Genomic DNA, 23,456 nt, shown 5'->3' with positions numbered 1-23,456 from the left:
TTTTTATTTATTTTTTATTGTGAAAATACTATACAGAGGGGTTACAATTACATGGGCAAGATAATGAGTACATTTCTTATCAAGCATTGTAGCCTCTTCCTTTGTTAATCCTGATAAGGTAACAAAATCTCTGAGGGAGTGTCCAAAAACTTGTACCCAAAGATTTTTCAAACTGAGACCAGATAATTACTTATGACCTTTCTTGCTTAGACTTTAACTCTCTAGAGGGAACAAAGAAAAGGATCTTAGCTCTCTCAGCTCTTTTTATGAATCTCTGACCATTACACTAACAATCAGAAAAACTGTCTTCAATAGAAAAGTAGATTACCTTCACATTGACTTCAGCAGGTGACGGAAGCTGGAGGACATAGCCACTCACGACCACATCCAGCAGCAAGGCACCATCAGGATCCAGGCCCCGGGCGATGTGAGTCATCCTCAAGATTTCTCCTGAGAATGACATTGCACACACAGAGCACAGTTATTTAAAACAGCAGTTCAGCGATGTGATTTGAGTTCAAACATGAATGAATAGAAACTAGAGAGAGTATCATTCAACCTCTCAAAGAGTCAGGCTTCATGCATTCTATCTTGTCCTAAAATGTCTTTTTTTTTAAACAAGGCAAAAAGGTAGCATATGATTATGCGACCAACCCCATACTTTAAACTCACAAACAATAACAAAACATGTCTACAAACATGGATTGCTTTTTGGATGGGACCAAGAACCTCACAAGACTAATTGACAAAGACTACAAGTATGGCCACAGGCTTTTGTACCAGCTAGTGCTTCAAAGTAGCACAGGACATCTTAGTAAGCAGAAAGCATTATAAGAAGGTCCCACTTATCTTCTGGATTAGTTAATACTAATTACAGATAACCCTTCTCTCTGCCTTAGGGGCTGAACAACTTGAAAGAGGCTCAAGATGGAGATCTAAGGTAGAAACTTGTATGATCACATATATTAATATTAATATATAAGATTGTACCAAAAACTTTGTAATGTTGCTTAGTGGAAACTTAGTTTTTCTTAACCACCAACCTTCATAGCCATCATTTTTTATAGTGCTACAGTGTTGGGTTCAGATGACACTAACCGGTAGCAAATTCCACCTGTGTTTCTCTTTTGAAGACGGCGTTGGTGAGGGTAAAGCCATTGACTGCCTCTCCTATTTCTTTGGCTGTTGTCCAGTAAATGGGATTTAGAATAGACACTATCTTTCTCATTGCTGGGCCTAAGAAGGGAGGAGGATAAATAAGGTGACAAAGAAAAATATTTAGAGTCAGTTGTTACTGTTTTCATAGTATATTGTTCACAATGATGAATACTAAATACTGGGCTAACACAAAATAAATACCAGTTCCTCAACTGTGTTTAGGAGCTTAACATTGTGACAGAGCTAAAAACTACTAAACTTGATTTAGTAGTAATACCCTTTAGAATCATAGAAAGAATAGCATGTTTTTAAAAAGACATTTAGGAACAACATTTATAACAGACTTACCAAGACTGCGAGGCACATTGGTAATTTTAGCATGGATTATTCTAGAATCAAAGTTAGGGCTATCTATTATTGTGGCATTAAGGAAAGCAATTCCAAATTCAACATCATTAATATTTCCAATAACACTTCCTCTGGCTCTCTGAGGCCCACCTGTTGAGGGAAGAAATAAGACTGCTGGCTAAGGAAGCAATTCCATCAACATTACATAGGAGAGAAGAAGGCCAATGGTCAGAGACGCTACAAATCTTCATGAACATCGAAAAGGCCCTCTAACATCTGAACTTAAAAATGAAACCAATAAGCTTTAAAAATATTGTACTTTGATGTGACATCCATCATCCCCCATAAATCTAGGGTCTTTCCAACCTATTCACATTGTCGTATTATTTCATAAGCCAAAGAATACAGTAGTGTCTAGTACCATGACCAAATAATGTGTTTTTTGGACAGTGAGGGAATGAGGAAGATGGTGAGTTCACCAGTATCTCCTGTGAAGCGGTGAATAATAAATGTGTGTGTGTGTTTTTAATTCCTATCAATAATCCTAAAAGATAGCTTTAAGTAGACAGAACTTGCAGATTAGGAGAGAAAAGCTCAGAAAAATTAAGCAACTTTCATAGAATACCTACATGTTATCTACTTGGCACTAAAATCCATGGATATATTTTTTTTTTCTTGGGTGGGACTTACTTATTTATTGAATTTTAAAAAATCAAATTGTGTATATTTATCAGGTACAATGAGCTGCTCTGAGGTATACATACATTGTGAAAGTCTAAATTGAGCTAGTAAGCACATTGGCTACCTTGTCTACTTACCTTGCAGTAAGAACACATAAAATCTATTCTTAAAAAGCATTCCAGAGCCGGGTGCCAATGGTTTGCACCTGTAATCATAGCTACTCAGGAGGCTGAGGTCTGAGGATCATGGTTCAAAGCCAGCCTGGGCAGGAAAGTCCAGGAGACTCTGATCTCCAATAAACCACTCAGAAAACTGGAAGTGGTACAGTGGCTCAAGTGGCAGACCGTTGCCTTGAGCTGAAGAGCTGAGGAACAGCCCCATGACCACCACCACCAACAATAACAAAAAAGCATTCCAGAGCCAGGTACCAGTGGCTCATACCTGTAATCCTAGCAACTCAAGAGGTTGAGATCTGAGGATCTTGGTTCAAAGCCAGCCCAGGCAGGAAAGTCCATGAGACCCTTATCTCCAATTAATAGCCAGAAAACCAGAAGTGGTGCTGTGGCTCAAGTGGTAGAGCACCAGCCTTGAGCTGAAGAGCATAGGTACAGCACCCAAGCCCAGAGTTTAAGCCCCACAACTGACAAAAAAAAGTATTGCAGAATATAACCCAATTATAGGAAACGTATAAAAGCTAATTCATAGAAATAGAGAATATAGCCAGGAGCTGGTGGCTCACCACACATAATCCTCCTTACTTAGGAGGCTGAGATTTGGAGGATTAAAGTTTGGAGCCAGCCTGACTATAGATCACCAATTAACTAGAAAATTAACTAGAAAAGTGCTGGGCAGGAGGCGTGACTCAGGTGGTAGAGCACCATTTAAGCATGGGAGCCAAGCAAGTATAGAAGGCCCTCAACTGAAACCCTGGTATTGGCACAAATAAAGCCTACAAACAAACAACTACAAAGAAATAAGCCACAAAGAAGAGGGGTTACTCAGGGGTGAAGGAGGAGTTTTGGAGAGACATTGGTTAAAGGATGCAAAATGTAGTTAGATATGAGAAAAAGTTCAAGATACCTATTTTACAACATGATGACTACAGTAAGTAACGCCACAGACGTTCTTCTACCTGTTGCTTCCTTCGTGAGAACATAGAGGAAATGGAACAATCTCACAATAAAAATAAAAATAAAACAAAATAGCTTAAGAAATCCCCTAACCTTTGTTACAGGTCACTGCCAGTATAAATGCTGGGGATCTAAGGACAGTCTTCAGTCTTGAGCTTTAGCTGAAAAGTTTATAAAGGTTTTTTTTCATTCTTTTTTTTTTTTTTTTTTTTTTTTGCAGGCCTGAGGTTTGACCTCAAAAACTCACATTTAGGCAGGATGGTGCTCTACTACTTGAGTCATATATCTAGTTCTATTCTGAGCTGGGAAATTTTTGAGATAGAGTCTCATAATCCCACATGGGATTATGCTTCTATTTTAGGTGTGTGACACTGTTCTAATCTTCCTTCCATGGAGATGGACTCTGGAATTTTCTGCCCCAAATGGCCTACATTCATATTCCTCTCAGTCTCAGTCTCCTATGTAGCTTGGGATGACACTGGCACATAACATTGATCCTTGCTATAAATTGAGAAAGAGGCTCATGAACTTTTCTGCTCAGGATTGTCTTGAACTTTGATTCTCTAATTCTTATCTTCCAAGTAGCTAGGGTCACAGGCATGAGTCAATAATGTCTGACAATTTCTTTTCTTTTCTTCCTTTTTTTTTTTTTTGTGTGTGTGTATATGTATGTGTGTGTGTGCTGGTCCTGGGGCTTGAACTAAGGGACCTGGATGCTGTCCCTAAGCTTTTGTGCTCAAGGCTAGCACTTTACCACTTTGAGTTACAATTCTACTTCTGGCTTTTTTTTTTTTGTAGTTAATTGGAGATAACATTCTCACTGACTTTCCTGCCTGGGCTGGCTTCAACCCACAATTCTTACATCTCAGCCACCTGAGATGTGATTACAGGTGTGAGTTACCAGATCCTGGCTCAGGTTCTTTAGTTTACATATATATTGTAAAATGCTTAACTTGAGAAAAATCTGAAAAAGTTATTATACTTTTGAAAGTACTGTAAATTCATTGAAGATAATTTTTTGAAAATTATTAAAAAGTTTAAAAAGTATCTCTCCAGTATTGTAATGAATTCTTTCTACTGTGCGACAAAATTGTTAGTTATTAGCAAATAACAGTATAACAACTTTTTATCTTTTTTTTTTTTTCCAGGGCTGAGGACCGAACCCAGGGCCTTGTGCGCGCCAGGCGGGTGCCCTTCCACTGGGCTAAACCCCCAGCCCCTATAACAACTTTTTATTTTTTTATTTATTTATTTATTTATTTTTTTTGTCGGTCGTGGGGCTTGAACTTTGGGCCTGGGCGCTGTCCCTCAGCTCTTCAGCTCAAGGCTAGCGCTCTACCACTTAAGCTACAGTGCCACTTATAACAACTTTTTAGATGAATTTCCTCTCTTTTGACAAGAGAGGACATCATTTAGAAGACGTTCCTTGATAGTACAGAAAACTAAATATAATATATTTCATTTATTTTTTTTGGGGGGGGGTCTGGTTGTGGGGCCTGAACTCTGGGCCTGGGCGCTGTCCCTCAGCTCTTCAGCTCAATGCTAGCGCTCTACCACTTGAGCCACAGCACCACTTCCGGCTTTTTTCTTTTTGCTTATGTGGTGCTGAGGAATCGAACCCAGGGCCTCATGCATGCAAGGCAAGCGCTCTACCACTGAGCCACCTTCCCAGCCCACTAAATATATTTTAAAGCAGTTATAAGGTACTTTAGATTCCTTTATTATCAGATATTACATACTAGGGAGAAGTACAAGTGCATTCAGTTTAGAAATCAATAAACATAATAGTTCATAGTTTAACTCGTATTACTTTATAGGTGAGAGGAAATTTTTTCATGTGGATACAGTTTTCTGCTCTGCACTAACTATATTAATTTGTCAAACATCAAGAAGGAAAATGAGGTAAGAAAATAAAAGGCTGACAAAACAACAGTAAGATTGTACCTCACCCCAGTTAAAATGGTCATTATCAAGAATGCAAATGGCATGGTTGTGAGCTAAAAGAAACATTAGTACATTATTAGTGGGGAAGGAAATTTGTTCAATGACTCTGGAAACCAGTATGGAAGTTCCTCAAAAAATTAAACACAGAACTACCCTGTGATCCAGCAATTCCACTCTTGGGCATTTAATCCAAAAGATTACAAACTAGTAAAACCACACACACAACCATGTTCACTGCAGCACTATTCACTATAGCCAAGGTATGGAATCAATGGACAAATGGATCAAGAAAATGTGGTATTTATACACAATGGAATTTTACTCATCCATTAGAAAGGATGATGCTGAATCATTTGTAATGAAAAGAAAGGATCTGGAAAAAATCATGTTAAGTGAAGTAAGTCAAGCACTGAGAGACAAGAGATACATGTTTTCTTTCATATGTGGAAGCTAGAATTAATTTATAAGGATAGGAGTAAACATTTTGGGGTGGTATGCAAGCATATATGAATGTATTGATCAAGATACAGTAGACTCAGAAGAGAACTCAAATGTAATTTCTTAGAGGGACTAATGCACAGTTCAACAATAGATACACTGGGAAATGAGCACTCAAAAGAAGGGGGTGGGTGGGTTCAAGGTGGGGGGCACAGATGAATGAAGATTGGTATGGGGGGAGACTGCAGTTGTAAAATTCAACCCAAATCCTACAAAAGGAAACTGAGAGAAGGGTGGGAGTTGGGAGGGATGGGGGAGAATGTTGGAAAGGGTGGCACTGATCAAGATGCATTATATTCACAATATGCTTTGCTGAATGGCAACTCATTTGCACAACTACTTAAGGATAATAATTCACAAAAAGAAAAGGAAAGATTGACACCTGTTATTACAGCTCTATGAGTTTATGTATGTATCGGGTAGACAACTGTTAATCAGGAAGGTCTGCGAAGAAAGTAAAAATAATTCCTTAATATTGAACTAAAAAATACTTCACTAAGCCAGAGAGGGCAGGAGGAGCATTTTCCAGATAGTGAAAACTGCCTATTGGGAGTGATTTCTACATCTAAGAAGCTAAAAGGAGCAGAGACCTTAAAGAGTGATTGTAAAGATTGCAGGAGAGCAGCAATCAGTCAATCAAGGCCTGGTGGCCACTTATCCCTGGTCCTAACTAGAGGGAGGGAGCAAGGGTTAGCAGAGTCACTGGCTTTCTTGGTCCTCTCTGACACCTATGGCTTCCCATTCAAACCTGGCTCTCTAGTGTAACAGATGAATTTGAGTGTTAACACACAATTAGCTATCTCTCTTTCTGGCTACCTGGATGGAATCCTTAAATCCCTCTGCCAGACTCTGTTAACTGACTTGTCCTATCTGGAATCCCTGTGGCCAGTTGGAACCTGTCACCATCAATGGCAAAATGCTTCATCTCAAATCAGAAGTGCCACCAAACCTTTAGGAAGGAACTTCATAACTCTTTGTGACCAGCTAATAATGTGGAACAGGTATGTCTATGAAGGATAGACATTTTTTTAGCTTGTCTATGTTATACAAATGGTCTAGTATAAGTTTCTATCACTCTCCCCACAAATACTCAATTTTCCAAAATAGGCCTTACAGATTTTCAGACTTAAAAAAAAAATCTAAAACGATTTTAGAGCTTTGTAAAAATCCAAGGGTATCTTCACACTTCAGCAATATGAAACAAGGGTCTGATCTTCTTACTACCATTACAAGTCTGTCTCTGAAATTAGGAAGTCTGTAAAGGTGATAAACAGGCTTCAAAATCCAGACATGAGCATATAAATAGAACTGTAACAATTAGGAGAAAAAATACTTTCCCCCCTAATTTTACTTGTCCCTGGAATTGTTTATAAATTAGGGGGCCTAAAGTAGAATCTTTTTTCCCCCCCTGACTTGCACAGAAGGCTCTGAATGTGCTAGCAACGGTCCTGCCGAAAGTCCAAATTCGGTACTTACCTGGACATGCTTGTACATTGCACCTGGATACCTGAGTAGCATCTCCTGGACAGGAACGACCACTTTTAGATGGCACTGGATTGTCACACTGCCGGTTCCGGGTCTTTTCGCCTCCTCCACAGGAGGCAGAACAATGGCTCCAGCTCTGCCAGTTTCCCCAGCTTCCATCCACTGGGAACAAGAACGAGATGGTCTGAGTATATACAGATGCTTTAAAAATCTACAGTGAGTTCTAAAGGAAAGGCTTCACTACCCCCAGAGTCAGGAATCAAGAACCTCACCGGGACACATGTCACTGTTGCACCTCTGGATCTGGGTGTCTGGCCCCCCACAAGCTCTTCCTCCATTGGAGGGATGAGGGTTGTCACAGGTACGGTACCGCCGCATCTGCCCTCCATTACAAGTCCGGCTGCAAGTTCCCCAGCCACTCCAAGGACTCCAGTTCCCATGGGCTACAACATGGAATCATTTCATATCAAAACAGAGCTCTAAAAATGTGTAGGGATAAACAATGACATTCATCCAAAAGAATAAAAGTACAAAAGAGTCTTTCTCCAGGAATTAAACACAAACATACGAATTTCTAAAAGGGCAACTGACAAACGCAGAAAGCTCAGCTGCTGTTTTGACTAGACATCAAATAGATACTCAGCGGATTTTGTGATTCTCTTTAAAACCCATTTGCTCTGTTTTGTTTACAGTCGTCCACAGACTGGATGTAGGAATGAGACACAATCTCTGCTTTTGATGCAAAGCACAACATAACACACAGCTCACAGTAAGCCTACAACATGGTGGCAGTAAAAACCAAAGGTTAAAGAACCAAGTAACAGAATATTAACGTGAAGGACTTAAGTTCATAATGAAACTTGAAGAAAGTATAATGTTGACTCACTGTTTCCAACACTCACTTGGACAAGGGTCACTATTGCAAAAATCACTCTGGATGTCACTTCCCTCACATCTTCTTCCCCCATACTGGGGGACAGGGTTAGAGCAGTCCCTTGTTCTCTGTCTGGCTCCTCCCCCACAGGACACAGTGCAGGCACTCCAACTGGTCCAAGTTGTCCATTTGCCATCAACTGAATCAACAGAAGAACACAGGTGCTTGGTTACTACCCAAAAAGGAGGAAGTTAAGCCCTGGACATTTTTAAGTTGAGTCATGTTCTTGAGTCAAAGGGGAATAGATTCTTACTGATAAGAGACTTAGATATGAGATGGAGGTTACTTAATAAGAAACAGGTTTGTCTTACCTGGACAGTGTTTTTCATTGCAAACTTGCACCTGCGTTTCTGGCCCAATGCAGTAGGCTCCATCAAACGATGGTGGTGGGTTATTGCAAAGTCTTGTTCTCATTTGGTTCCCTTTCCCACAACTTTCACTGCATGCACCCCAAGGTTGCCAGGCACTCCATGCCCCATGAACTACAAAGACCCCAAGAGATGCAGTTAGAGAACACATTAGTTTAACAAACAGTTATACAAATAAATTAGCTCAGCCATGAGTTAATCTGCCCACAATCTAAAATAACTACAATCAAAACAAAGGAAAAAGAACAAATGTTCTTCTTCTTTTCTCCTTCTGGTTGGATCCCAGGAGAATTTTGTGTACTGGGAAATTGAGAAGGCTTACCTAATGTCAAAATAAATGCTTAACATTATCCCATGGGGACTATTTTATTAAAATCAAATTGAATCAAGCAACTGTATGTAAACATATCCTAAGTGTTTAAATGTAGCTAAGTATCTGTCTAGATTTGGTGCTTTGGGAAAGTGAAAGGACCCAGGAGCTTCGGAGGAAGTCTGGAAGCTTCTTGCAAATTCTGACATGGTTCCAGATCTAGATGTGGTTATGAATAAAACAAATATTTTGAACAATGCTAATTTGGATCCCAGCACATCGTTAAATGTGATGGGCTTCCTACTTACACATTGACCAAACTCTTTCAACAACATGATGATTTGTACAGTTATAATTCTTTGAAAATTTTTTTCTATTACATAATGTTCACAAATGTTCTGAATAACACACTCACCTACTTCCCAAACAACAGAAAACCCTGACTAGTAGTTTCCAAGGAGTAAGGCCTTCCTTTCAGTAACTAACATATTACAGCATCTGACCACAAGGCTGGCACAGCTTTATGTTTCCTACCAGGTGTGTGGGCTGAGAGTCAACATTACCAATTCTCTTACGTGCAAGTCAGTGTCAGGTCATGATGTTTCCTTTAGGGGAACTTTCTAGATACTGGCCTTGTAAAGTGAGGCCCAGTTAACCAAGATGTGAACCCCAAAAAGGCCATTTCTAAATATTCTGTTAATACAACCTATGAGGGGGCCAGATAACAAGTTAAAAAACTCAATCAATGAGGTTAACATTTGTTGGCTTCATTTAGAAAGTATTTAAATATTTGCATTTTTCTCATACTTAATTGATTTCTCACTGAGTGGACTACATATACTTACAATTTGTAGACAGGAGCAAACATAGTCATGCAATCTATTTTAACTAATGAACATTTGTACTAATAAACAATTTAAATAAACCTAAGAGGGAAGGAGAATACTTTAACTCTGAGGCAGATAATACCCAAAAGTGTTTCAGTGCTACTCAAATTATAGATGCTCAACATCCTCATGTATGATTCATTTGCCAAAATGTCTACAATTCCAATTATTTTAAGACATTTTATTCTTAGGGTTGTTGGTTAACCAAAGCCCAAACTCTGGCAATAAAATATTATATAGTATAAGATGATTTTTTTCCATTGGAGGATTATAGTTTTAGGGTGACATTTTTTACTCATTTAATAGTTTCTATTACACATAAGTAGACATCAGAACTAGAGTTAGGAGCAATGACTCTGGGAAAGATACTGTGCAAGGGCGGGTCTTTCCTCACTATCTCAGACAAATGAGTTTGTGTCTGTATTCCTAGTCTACTTACTTGCAATATGTAGGTAATTTGCACCAGAAAATAATGACTAACTCACAAACTCATGGAGATATCTCAGGGGGACACTGAAACTAGCCTAGAGACTCCATTAAAAAAACCTAGGATAAGTTGCACATCAGAATATATAATAATAGTAATTATGTATTATAATCCATTGCATGATAGCAGAGTATTCCATTATTGTATAACATCTGAGTCCTCGCTGGTATAAATCAAGAAATAAAGAGTAAAGAAAAAAATTCTCCCTGATAGAAAGTCAATAATAAATGTAGAACCTATGACAGAGTAAGGAAAACAGTATTATTCAAACTTCATAGTAATGATAAATTCCAAAAGGATTACAAGTGGATATTAAAGCTAATAATATCCACTGGGAGACTGATAAGAGGATGTTTACAAAGTTTCCTTATAAAACACTTATTTATAATAAAAGTAAAAACAGTAGCTACAATACAATGGCAAGTAGTACTTTTATTTAGAGGGCAGGCAGAGTGAATTGTCATGAGTATAGATAAATTGACATTTCATGGCCTCTGAACAGATGCACTGAGGAGCAATTATTTCTGTGTGGTCTCTGCCCAAAAGCAAACCCCAACTGTGTAACCACGAGGAAATATCAGATGATTCCAGATTGAAAACTCTTCTACAAAATGACTGATACAGACATTTCAAAGTATCAAGGTCATGAAAGACAGTGTTAGAAAGTTCTCTACTAAAAACATCTAAAAAAATCTACAGAAACAAGACAAATCAGTAAAATCTTAGATGGGATCTTGGAATAGGAACAAATAAAGAAGAGTTATAAAGAATATTACTGGAGCAACTAACAGTTATTTGAAATGTATACTGTGGATTAGATAATGAGATAAGGAGCTTAAAAATAATATATATATATATATATATATATATATATATATACAGTGTCAACTTTGATACTACTTTATTTATGAAATTGAAGGCCCTTGTATTAGTAAATATATGTGTATAAGAATAATACAGAAATATTTTTGGTCATTCTCACAACTTTTCTTTAAACTTGACATCATTAAAAATAAATAATTCACAATAAACAAGTCACGGAATTAGCTTAGGTCTCAACAATAGATAAATGAATAAAGAGGATATGGTATATGCAGAATATATACACATGTACATATGTATGTATAAATGTATACATACACAGAATGGCTTATACACATAGAAGCAATGAAATTGTGTCATTTGCAGTATCTACCAAGTGACATGGTGCAACTAAACACTACATTGCTTTAGTTACTGGCTCTGAGATACTGATGACATTGTGCCAAAATAACAGAAAATTCAATTGGTTTATGGGCTTGGAATAACCCAAGAAAGCCTAAAATAATAATATGCCAGCAGATTAGTGAGCAACTGGTAATAGGTAAATAGACCGGAAGCACAGAGTTACTCAATATGAATCAAAAGTGACCTTTACTTTAACATTAGCTTTAATATTCAGGTTTCCATTATATTGTTACCAATTGTCCAATGATTTCTCTTAGGTCTTTCTGGAGTTTTTTTAGAACATAATGTTTCTGTAACGAGCTTTTTAAATTTTTCAAGGCTCAAACCCTTGGCTTTGATTTATTTTCTTTAAGATTTCAGGACAGTGTTGGTTTATTTTATTTGTTTTTTTCAAACCAGGGCCATATCTAGCCTAAACTCACATTAAACTCTTAATCTTCTTTCTTCTCCCTCTCAGGTCCTAGAATTACAGGCATAAGCCACCATGTCAGGCTTAGAGTTTCATTTGTGAAATTTAATAGATGTCAGACTGAAAATCAAGATATCTCGAAACAAAGCAGTTAAACTTGGGAATCCATCAATGTGAATTGAAGTTCACGATTCACTTTTTGCTACTTAGTGAATTATGTAACATTATTTCCTGAATTTTTCTTTATCATAGAACAAAATACCCAATGCAGTAAGGACTTCTTTTTTGTTAAAAAAATTATCCACATCTTTCTTTGAACCACTCCCCAAGCTAAGGTGTCTTATCCTGTTGTGCTTCATCAATTCACTTCTTCGAGTTTGAGCAGTATGCTTATCAATATTTGAAAGACATTGTCTCTTTGTCACTTTACCATTTTACTGTGATACAGGAAAGTGATATTTTAGAACAGAACCTTGGACACAGAGTAGGTGCACAGCAAATATTTGTTAGATTAATCAATAAGTAAACAAATAAGCAACCTCTCCTCCCTTCCATATAATTTTTTTTCAAGTTTCCAGACAAAGAAGCTTTCCTTTCTTGACCGTGTATAGAAAGACACATTGAATCAGCTGCTGATCATAGAACTTGGGCTATACACTCAGCTGAGTCCAGACACAAGCATGTGATAACTTCAAAATCAGAGTTCTTTTTTCCACAGGCTGAGAAGGAACTGAGAGGCTGATAAGAACTCTCTTTTTTTCCCTTCTGAGGCCTTAGCTGACAAAGTCCATCAGAGCCAGTCTTTGCTAGCACCTCGTTCTCCCACAGGAAAAGAGTTCAACAAGGTAAAGCCCAACAGAAGAAGAGAGATGAGAGATGGAAAAATCCATAAAAGCATTGGTCAAATCCTTGCCTTTCATCATACCTGAAAAAATGAATTTTCGACTGTTTTTGTTTAAGTTTTATTTCTGTCCCTTGAATCTGAAAGAGTCTTCATATACAAAGTCAATAAAGGCACATGGACAAGCCAGCTAGCCCAGTTGTATCATGTGCTGGGTTTTTGGTGAATGGTAGCTATGTTTCACTGTTCCCTGTTCACCAGCAATGTGTTCCTGAGTCTCTGTAAGCTCTCATTTTCTTGTCTAGAAATGAATGGCTGGATTAGATGTTACCCAAAGCCACCATTACTTCTAAAATCTTAGGATCTTTCTTGTAGCTACTTAGTATGATTATAAAAATAAACCACAATGTGGAGCCATTTTTATGTTACACTAAGAATTTTACTTAGCATTGAAGAATGCCATCCTTTACAGATTTACCCATAACAGAACTAATCACATCAGAATGAACGCATTCTCAAACGTGAGGCTCTTCCCTTCTCTCAATGAAGAAGCTACAGTGATAATAAAGCTTGCTGCCTTTTAGGAAGCTTATCATAATATGGTTGGCGGGTTATTACTGGTGGGCTCTCACCTGGGCAAGGCCTCACATTACACATGATGATTTCCACAGCATTCCCTTCACATGGCCGTCCACCATGCTGGGCTGGCGGATCATTGCAAGCTCTGGTCCTGGTTCTGTTGCCCCGTCCACAGCTTCTTGTGCATTCTTCCCAAAGACTCCATTCTGACCAGTGACCATCCACTATACAAAGGTGAACAGTTTTTGCACTATAAGGTACATTGCAATTAAAGTACTAACTGTGAGGCTATGCATAGGTAGGGAATGCAAATTAATGTCAATTAACAACACCCTTAATCCCTTGTATACCTGGACACAGCTTGTTCTGACACGTTCGGGTTTCTGAGTCCGACCCGTGGCACCGTTTGCCACCATTGGCTGGAGGAGGGCTGTTGCACAGTCGGCTTCTCTTCTGGATGCCTTTTCCACAGGTTACACTGCAGGATCTCCAGGAGGACCAGGGGGAAAACCCACCATGAACTGCAAAGAAAGCATTATACTCTGTCACCTTTTTGTAAATCAAAGTTACAAAGCAAGCTCCATTTAAGTTACGAACTAGAGAGCTGAATCTATGCTTGCTGATGAGTAGCTTGTGGGAGATTTCACTGATGGTAAAAGTAACACATATGAGTGAAAGCAGAACTTTAGTTTATTAGAGTTCCAATCCTGACTCACATGAACGTGGCTGCTGGAAGTTAGCAATTGAGAAGTTCATGGAGTCTTTACCTTTTGAATATGCTTCATTACTTAAAGAAAAATATATGCATTGCTTTCTGAGAATGCATTTAGTTTGGAATTTTGAATCATTAACCTGGAATTAAAAAAAATTCTATTCTGCATTGTTTTGTTTCCCTTAGTTTGTAAATCATGATGTTAGTTTTGTTCTATTTCCATCGTCTAGAAGTACCCTAAAGTTAAAAGAGACTCGGATTGAGGTTATATATACCTGGGTTGGCTTTGAACCTTGATTCTCAGATCTCTGCCTCCTTAGTAGCTAGGATTACAGGTGTAAGCCACTGATGACCAGCAATATGGTAATAATTTTTATGACTGGAATTGCCTGGGTAGAGTTTAATAAGAATATCCTCTGGTCATACTTACCCTGGACAATGACTGGCACTCTGACAAGGACAGAACCCATTAAGTTTCGAGCCACACATTCATACTCAGATGTATCTTCTTGCTGAGCAGCCACAATATATAATGAGTTGTTGGACAGAACACTGACTCGGTCATCCCAGGGAATAGAGCGCCCTTGACGGGACCATGTAATAGTCGGATGAGGCTCTCCAGTTGCCTGACAATCTAGTATGACTTTGCTGCCAGCACTAGTGATAGTTTCCACGGGTTCAAGAGTGATAATAGGAGGACCTGTCAGAAAAAAATGCACAGTGAACAAGTTTACACTTTCACCAACAATGCAGTAGGGTTCCCTTCTGGCCACATCCCCTCCAGCATCTGTTGTTATTAGCGTTCTTGATTATAGCCATTCTAACTGGGGTGAGGTGGAATCTCAAAGCTGTTTTGATTTACATTTCTTTTGTGGCTAGAGAGGTTGAGCATTTCTTAATGTGTCTATTGGCCATTCTTATTTCCTCTTCAGAGAAGTTTCTCTTTAAGTCTTTAGCCCACTTATTTATTGGGAGGTTGTTTCTTTGAGTATCTGTATTAAGTGAAATAAGCCAGGCCCAAAGAAACATAGGTCCCATGGTTTCCCTTATTTTCAATAACTAGTATATGTCTGGGACAAGTAAAAAAAGGTCAAAAGCTATGTACATATGACCAGATAAGAAGAAGTTAAGCGAAATTAACCCGAAGATAGGGACACAAATGGTTTTTTTCTTGCTTGCTATTGTTTCTAATGTATTTATAAGGTACCATATGATTTTTTGTTGCTTTGTATGTCCTTCCCTTATACATGGTATAACCCCTGTTTTCACTGTATTTGAGGAGGGGAAGGGAAAAAACAAAATGTTTAAATAGGGATACAGGTTGACCCATTGCAACAATGAGATATAGAAGACACTATGTTGAAAAACTAACTTTACAATTTAGGTGCGGGGGGGTCAGTGTAGTTGTGGAGATGGGAGGGAAGGGATGGCAGAGGAAAAACAAAGGAGGAGGCAACAATGCTTGATAAGAAATGTACTCATTACCCTGCTCATGTAACTGTAACCCCTCTGTACAGTTTTTTCATAGTAAAACGCTTATTTAAAAAAGTGCACAATGACTTTTTTAGATTCTGAACAGCTAAGTTAAAACATTTCTATCATACACACACACACACACACACACACACACACACACACACACACACACACGGTAATACTCTTTTGAAAGAAAAAACAAGCCTACTTACAAAATGAATAAAAGTTACTTATAGTTTTGTAATGGCCATTGATAAAATTATTGTAGCCCCATTTTATTTAGTAAAAATAAAAAATGTTAAATGCCTAAGTGAGTTAGTGTACGGCATGGGCTCCATACTTAGGCTTTTTGGATTCAAATTCTGTCTGCACTATTAACTGTTCCCCTAAGCCTTTGTAACCTTAGAAAGAGTGCTTTTTTCAGGATTCCTGTTACACAACTCAATACACTCAACTGCTATTCTTTGTCTCACATAATGAATTTCCCCTTTCCTTTGATGATTTTTTTTTTTGGGGGTCCAGTCATGGGGCCTGAACTCTGGGCCTGGGCACTGTCCCTCAGTTCTTCAGCTCAAGGCTAGCGCTCTACCACTTGAGCCACAGCGCCACTTCCGGCTTTTTTCTTTTTGCTTATGTGGTGTTGAGGAATCAAACCCAGAGCCTCAGGCATGCAAGGCAAGTGCTCTACCACTGAGCCACCTTCCTAGTCCCTCCTTTGATAATTTTTGAGGTTAAGATTCTCTAAGAACTCATCATGGGTCTTCTTTTATTCAACAGACATGCATTGAAAGCCTGTTATTTTCCAGCATCGTTCTACTAGTGTACAGGGATAACAGATATTCCCAGTCTTTAAGAGCTTCTAGCATACTGGTAAATTAAACAAGTAACTATTTACTTGTACTTGAACATATGTATAGAAAAGGTACATGTATGCTAATTTGGAATATATCAAAAAATGGAAGGAAATGGAAGGAAAAAGGAAGACATTAAAAAATTATCAAGAAGGCTGGTGCCTGTGGCTCATGTCTGTAATCCTAGTTTCTCAGGAGGCTTAGAATGAAATGACATCTTCCTATGCATGCTGCAAGAACTGTGGTCAACTCCACTAAACATGTTATTAAACAAAGACTTCCCCAGTAGTCAATTGTAATTTTATACTATGTATGTTAGATAAAGTAGAAAGAAGGACCTGTAGAAAATGTGTCAGTTTTTTAAATAAGTTTTTAATTGTAAAAATACTGTACAGAGGGTTTACAGTTACATGAGCAAGGTAATGCATACATTTCTTATCAAGCATTGTTGCCTCCTTCTTTGTTTTTCCTCTACCATCCCTTCCTTCCCATCTCCACAACTACACTGTGCCCCCCACCTAAATTGTAGAGTTAGTTTTTCAACATAGTGTCTTCTACATCTCATTGTTGCAATGGGTCCACCTGTAACCCTATTTAAACATTTTGTTTTTTCCCTTCCCCTCCCCAAATTATACCAACATTAAATACAGTGAAAACAAGGGTTATACCATGGGGGAGGAACCTATAAAGCAACAAAAAATCACATGGTACCTTATAAATACATTAGAAACAATAGCAAGAAAGAAAAAACCACTTGTGTCCCTATCTTCAGGTTAATTTCGCTTAACTTCATCTTATCTGGTCATATGTGATGACAGCCCCTTAACAGAAAACTAAATGAGACCTACTGTGAACAGAACCACTACTGCACTTCCACAAAGCTAAAGGAAGTAAGTACTCTCCATTAGGCACCATGGCATAAAGTTTCACATGGGTTCCACCAGGAGCTTACTTTGCAGTGTGAGGCTCATGCTGCGTTCCACTGCTCCAGCGTCATTGGTAGCTACACATGTGTAGTCTCCAGCATCTTCATTCTATGGAAACAAGCATTTCCATAAAATGAATCTATAAGAGGGGAAAATCCCAGTATTTTTTATGAAGGTTGGTTTACAATGTTGTCTTTGAGAAATCATTTCCATAGAAATAGTCAAACCTAATAGGTCAAACCTCATAAATAGTTTTTTAAAAAGAGGAGGAATAGAAGGATCAAGAAAGAAATTCCAAACTTACCTTTTTTTTTTTTTTTACCAAGAGTAATAATTTGTAGAAAATCAAAGCAAAAATAACATTGTTTTATGACCACCTCTTAAAGATACCTTACTACAGAACAATGTCAATGGTATTATTCAGGATGTCCTAAATATCATTAAAATGGTCAGTCAGTGCAAATGAACAACTATTGAGTCCTTTTTCTTTGAATGCCAGTTTAAGGGCTTGAACTCAAGGCCTGGGCAATGAGAAGCCTGAGACAACTTGATATGATCACAACTATGACTAGAAATAACCTCAACATGAATGACTGACAATAGCTAATGTTGAAGTAAAATTAAGGAGAATAAACATTTGAGAATGAAGCAGGAGATTAGATAATATATTTTGTTATTTTAACTATCTATACAATGAAAGCCCATAGAAAGCTCAGTAAGTATGTTTACAAATTAACCAGACATATTTTAGCGAAGATAATTCAAAGTGAAAAAAAATCCTATTTCTGAAATATGAAAGCTTTTGGAAAGTCTCAATATAATCATCAGTTTACTGATGAAATTTCTTTGTATTTGAAGAAGTGTACATAATTCTTCATTTTCTTTCTTTTAAAATGGATCTATAGAGGTTATCTCCTATTGTTAAATAATAGGACAAGGATAAGAAAATAGGCAGCAAAATTATCTTAATTGTGGTATTTACTTGAAAGTACCAAAAATACCAATTTCCACTGTTGTTTTAGTTGTAGTTTTTAAAAGAACTTCATTGGCTAACAGATGGAGTAAAGGGGGTATATACAAAGGAACACTATTCAGCCATAATGAAGGATGAAATCTTGTAGGATCTAGAAGTAATTTGAAATAAGCCAGGTGCAGAAAGAACAGCACTGCAGGATGTCGTTTGTGTGTAGAATCTACAGTGCTGGCTTTATACGAGAGAGAGAACAGTAGCTATCAGACTCTGGAGGATCAGGGAGAAGAAATAAGAAAATGGTGTCCAATAGATACTGAATTATAGTTAGATAGAAGTAAAAAAAAGTCTAGTGCATTCAGCAGGGTGAATAAATAAAAATTATGTGCTACGTATTGCAAAAAAGGATTTTGAATGTTTCACCATAAAGAACTGATAACTGCTTAAAGAGATCAATATGTTTAACCTGACTGAAATCTTTCATAATGTGTACATGTGTGAAGCATCTCCTTGAACTCCATTCATATGTACTTTTCAAAGTTTCTTGTACACCATTTAAAGTAAACTTTTGAGGAGTGGAAGAGAACATTTTCTCATTTATGGAAGGTGTATCGGGCCAGTGACTGTGAGAATTTAAGGGTACATCCACAATTCCAGAGTGACTTACCACAGTGCCATAGATGGCCAGGGAACCATTGCCCAGTTGTCGGATTCTGTGGCTGATCTCAATATCCACCCCTCTTCTGCTCCATTGAATAGTTGGGGCAGGCTCACCTTTCACCTCACAGTTCAAGACTGCATTACCACCAAGTGGTTCAATCCAGTTAGCGGGGTCGTCACCTTTGAAGACTGGAGGTTCTGGAAAGTATTAGGACAGGTACAAAGTCAAAGCAGGTGCTATTGATAATTTCTTGGTGAATTTTGACCCCAGTGAAAACATATTCAGGGCCTTAGGCATGCGTATACAAACAAACTAAAGTAGGGTATACACGGGGAGGCAGGGACGAGGATTCCAATGGTGTAACTCCTTTAAGTAGTTGTTTAACAAAATGAATCCCAGGAGACTGCAGTATGTTTTGTCTAAGGTGGGTAGGGCATAGGGGGATGGAGGGAGGGCAGATGAGTGAGGGAAAGGAATATTGGGCAAATGCAAGCATAGTACCCAGTGCACACCTGTGAAAATGGAACCAGGTAGCTTGAAGGGATAGGTGGGGTGGGAATAAATGAGGGAGAATTATGGAAGGAGTAGCTTTGATCAAGATGCATTGTGCTCCTAAACTGATATGTTGAATTGAAGTACCTTTGCAGAACTACTTAAAGGTCATTAAAAAAAAAGAAAGATAATTGTGTAAAGTAGGAGAAGAGTCATTTAAAACCTTCACAGATTTTTTTTCAGAATGCATGTCTCCTCCTAAACTACCCGATGATTTGGTCAACTTCAGTTCTCTATGGGACCACTTCATGTGAAATGATCTCTTCATTTACTTCTTTCTTACTTTTGAGTTAAATGCTCATGGTGGTTGTTTTTTCCCCCCACTCATGAATTAATACATTTGTGAAATTGGCCTAAATGACCTCATAAATTAAAGTTTTATTGTATTACTACATAATAAGGAAATAAAATCCAGCCCTCTCATTATAAATCAAATTACAGGTGAGAAAAGAAAACACTCTTACCCACCTTTCACATAAACAAACCCGATTGCTTTCACAAAGCCCACGCTGTTCTGGGCAGTGCACACGTAGGTACCCGAATCCTCCTTTGACACTTTTTCAATAACAAGTTGGCTGTGTCCACTTGCACCGTCAAAGTGGGCTGAGGAGAAACAAATTAGGAAACAACACGAATGCCTGAATGCCTCTCAGTGACCTTGAAAAAATCCAGGGCAGTGCAGTATTTTACAGGTTAGATTTATGAGTTGGTCAGCAATGGAACCAAAGGATCTCATCAAGACACCGTGCAAGACACAGCCTTTGCCTCTGATCCTCCCTCTTAGCTAGTCTACAGACTCTTGTTTGAAGAATAAAAAAAAACAGCCAGGGGAACAGGAAGAGAAAAAGCAAACAAACATCATTCAGAAACTATTTTAGATTGAAAGTACATCTTTCATTTCAATGTGCTACCTAAAGCAGGCTCATAGTCTCTCTGTGTTTCAAAAATCCTTCATTCAGGAACATGACATTTTCCATTCCATTTATCTAACTGGTACTTTCCCTCCAATTTACATCAATAAAATGAACACCTTTTTAGTTATAATTCAACTGACTTGTCATGTCAGAGGGCAAATCATAAAAATACATGCTTGTTTGGTCATAGCAGCCACACGATCAAATCTGTAATAATTTAAACCTCCTTATAAATCATACATGGTGATGTTATAAATATTTAGTAAGGCAGAGGAGAATGTAAGGTTAACATGATATGGTACAAGTTAGCTAAAACCAAATAAAATTATAATTTGAGCAGCCTAAATCTAATTATGTTAAGTAGTATGTTTACTTTGTAGGTTTTTTTTTACCTGTTTATTAAAACAAAAAATTGGCAATGCTGAGTACAAAGTGGAAAATGAAGGTTTAAAAGTTTTAATAGCTAAATTGGTACTAAAAAACTACATTGGCCTTTAGACACAGACTGGAATTTTTAGACATTGTTTTTCTTTAGTCATTACTGTGATAACACAGTTGATGAGTTCCAGTCATTAACATAAATCTTTACAAAAGAAAACACTCAGTCTTATTACCACTTTTCTAGAAAGACAGTCAATAAAGAGCTGAACTCAATTTTGGCAAAGGACAACTTCTTGCTATTTAGTGCCTTTACACTGATGACAAGGCCGAGTGAGTAAGTAGACGTTTGTCATGCAGTATCCATAGTGACTAGTAATTTTTTCTACATTAAGTGAAATTGATTTGCCCTGGCTTCATACAGTGAAGAGTTTGGATTTTCTATAATATTACATGACTTTAGCAATAGCCACCTTTATCAATTTATCAATGATGAAAGAGGCTCAGGGGGAATAGCTGCCTACATTTACACTATTATCTTCTCATGGAGAGAGGACATTTTGAAAAGAACTTCTAGCAACACACACTATATAGAACTGTAATCCACTTATTCCTGCAGAAAGAATAAACATTGTGTGTGTGTGTGTGTGTGTGTGTGTGTGTAGAGAGTAAAATCCAAGCTGCAGCATGTTTTATAATATTTAAAGTCACCAATTCTTCATCTGTACTTCATGATCAGGGCAAGTGGAGGTTGGTCTCCACTTCTCTACGAGTACAAGGATTCATTTCTGAAGAGTGAGATCACGCACCTGGGATGATATTGTTATTGAACGTCCATGTTAGCTTGGGCAATGGAATACCGGTTGCCTTACAGCTTAATCGCAGCCTCTCTCCTTTATTTAATGACACGTCTCCGGGTAGTTCGGTGAATGTGGGGAGAACCTGCACAGTCAGGGTGATGGTGTGAGTATCTTCTCCCGCCACATTGCCAGCGACACATGTATACAGCCCAGAATCTTCCGGCTAAAATGTTAAAAACAAAAATCACAGTACACAAAATGTCATTACACAAAATACATAAAACTGTAAAACTTGTTCCCCAACATTTCCACTTTTAAATGCTAAATCATTAGGTTTTCTTTTTTATTTTTGGTTGGTCGTGGGGCTTGACCTCTGGGCCTGAGGGCTGTCCCTCAGCTCTTCAGCTCAAGGCCAGCGCTCTACCACTTGAGCTACAGCGCTATTTCCGGTTTTCTGGTGGTTTATTGGAGATAAGAGTCTCATAGACTTTCCTGCATCGGCTGGCTTTGAACCTTGATCTTTAGAGCTCAGCCTCCTGAGTAGCTAGGATTATAGGCATGAGCCACCAGCTCAGGGCTAAATCATTAGGTTAGTTTTGAAGAGCAAAATTTACTTTTTAAGTTACGTATTTTTCTTAGCATACATGAGTTGCACAGGGCTTTAGTGTCATTTGCATACACATATACAACGTGATCCCCTCCCGGCACATCTTTCCCCTGTCTCCTCTGCCCCATCTTAAAACAGGCCCAGCTGGGTGCTGGTGGCTCACGCCGTAATCCTAGCCACTCAGGAGGCTGAGATCTGAAAATCACAGTTCAAAGCCAGCCTGAGCAGGAAAGTCTGTGAGACTCTTATCTCCAATAAACCACCAGAAAACCAGAAATGGCGCTGTAGCTCAAGTGGTAGAGCGCTGGCCTTGAGCTGAAGAGCACAGGAACAGTGCCCGAAAGCAGAGTTCAAGCCCCACGACAGACAAAACAAAAAACAGCTCCAATTTGTTGCATACTGACTCCTTTGTCCAACTACTTAAAGATAATAATTTTAAAAATGTACAAAGAAAAAAACAGTTTCAGCAGGTTTCACTGTTCTATGTTCATACATGCAAATAAAGTACTTTAACCATATTCATCCTCAAACATTCAAAATGCATAGGAGTTAAATCATAATCCCACATGTTACATATCTACAACAACTATTTTCTAGCAACAGGATTTCAACAAAAATAAACCCTAAAGTCTAGCAAATATCCAATATACTATCACTTTTCAATGTATAAGTAAGAAACTAAAAAATAACATTAAATCCAAGGCTGCTAAGAGGCATCTGGACAATCTAGTGGGCTCTTTGGGTAATGTGGTACCAACCAAAATTAGCAGAAAAATGACAAGCATAATAGCAATATCACCTACAGTTCTGGAGTTTCACTAGCTAAGCCCAATGGCTAACTCCTATCACTGTTATTTGTCTGACTGGCAATAGTCCACACTCTCAAACTTTGCCTTCACTTGGACCGTATAGTCTTTGAGTTTCCTGCCAAAATACTATTTGCTGCTTCTCTATGTAATGTTGATGCAGGAGAAGGCTCAGTCTTGGTCCCTTTATATCTGTATCTACATGGAACTAGATGTATGGAACCTGTATGTCATGTTACCTACATAAATTCCTTCATAACATCATGGCTTTATATGACCACTTACATCTTGAAGACAACCAGTATCTAGATCTTATTTCCAAACTCCAATTGCATTGAGCTCATTCCAGTTCTCCTTTGGAGTTAACTGATATATAGCGGTTATAGGTGGCATGGAAATTAGACTCAATAGAACAAATCATTGTTTTTGTGCTATTATTTATTTCTCAGATAATGGCTATTGTATCCTCTAAATTATTCATGCCTTTGGTACCAGACATTCAGTCATCCTTTACTTT

At 38.1% G+C, this 23,456-nt stretch overlaps 1 protein-coding gene across 1 annotated transcript in view; it reads right to left on the bottom strand.

Moving 5' to 3' along the window:
• Positions 1-23,456, bottom strand: part of Hmcn1 (hemicentin 1) — a 432,339-nt gene that overhangs the window by 32,401 nt on the left and 376,482 nt on the right. Inside the window, exons 83-96 of the mRNA XM_042674344.1 lie at positions 21,536-21,749; positions 19,903-20,037; positions 18,889-19,079; positions 17,278-17,359; positions 14,429-14,698; positions 13,637-13,807; positions 13,340-13,510; positions 8,490-8,660; positions 8,147-8,317; positions 7,517-7,687; positions 7,236-7,406; positions 1,507-1,656; positions 1,099-1,236; positions 329-450 (exon numbers count right to left, since the gene is read on the bottom strand). Coding sequence (XP_042530278.1) covers positions 329-450; positions 1,099-1,236; positions 1,507-1,656; positions 7,236-7,406; positions 7,517-7,687; positions 8,147-8,317; positions 8,490-8,660; positions 13,340-13,510; positions 13,637-13,807; positions 14,429-14,698; positions 17,278-17,359; positions 18,889-19,079; positions 19,903-20,037; positions 21,536-21,749 — 2,328 coding nt within the window. The remainder of the gene's footprint in view (positions 1-328; positions 451-1,098; positions 1,237-1,506; positions 1,657-7,235; positions 7,407-7,516; positions 7,688-8,146; positions 8,318-8,489; positions 8,661-13,339; positions 13,511-13,636; positions 13,808-14,428; positions 14,699-17,277; positions 17,360-18,888; positions 19,080-19,902; positions 20,038-21,535; positions 21,750-23,456) is intronic.

Source organism: Dipodomys spectabilis, unplaced genomic scaffold (genome assembly GCF_019054845.1).
Source record: "Dipodomys spectabilis isolate Male_0828 unplaced genomic scaffold, ASM1905484v1 ptg000019l, whole genome shotgun sequence".
Lineage (NCBI taxonomy): Eukaryota > Metazoa > Chordata > Mammalia > Rodentia > Heteromyidae > Dipodomys > Dipodomys spectabilis.
The sequence above is the reverse complement of the archived record's forward strand: the minus strand, read 5'-3'. Positions and strand labels throughout refer to the sequence as shown.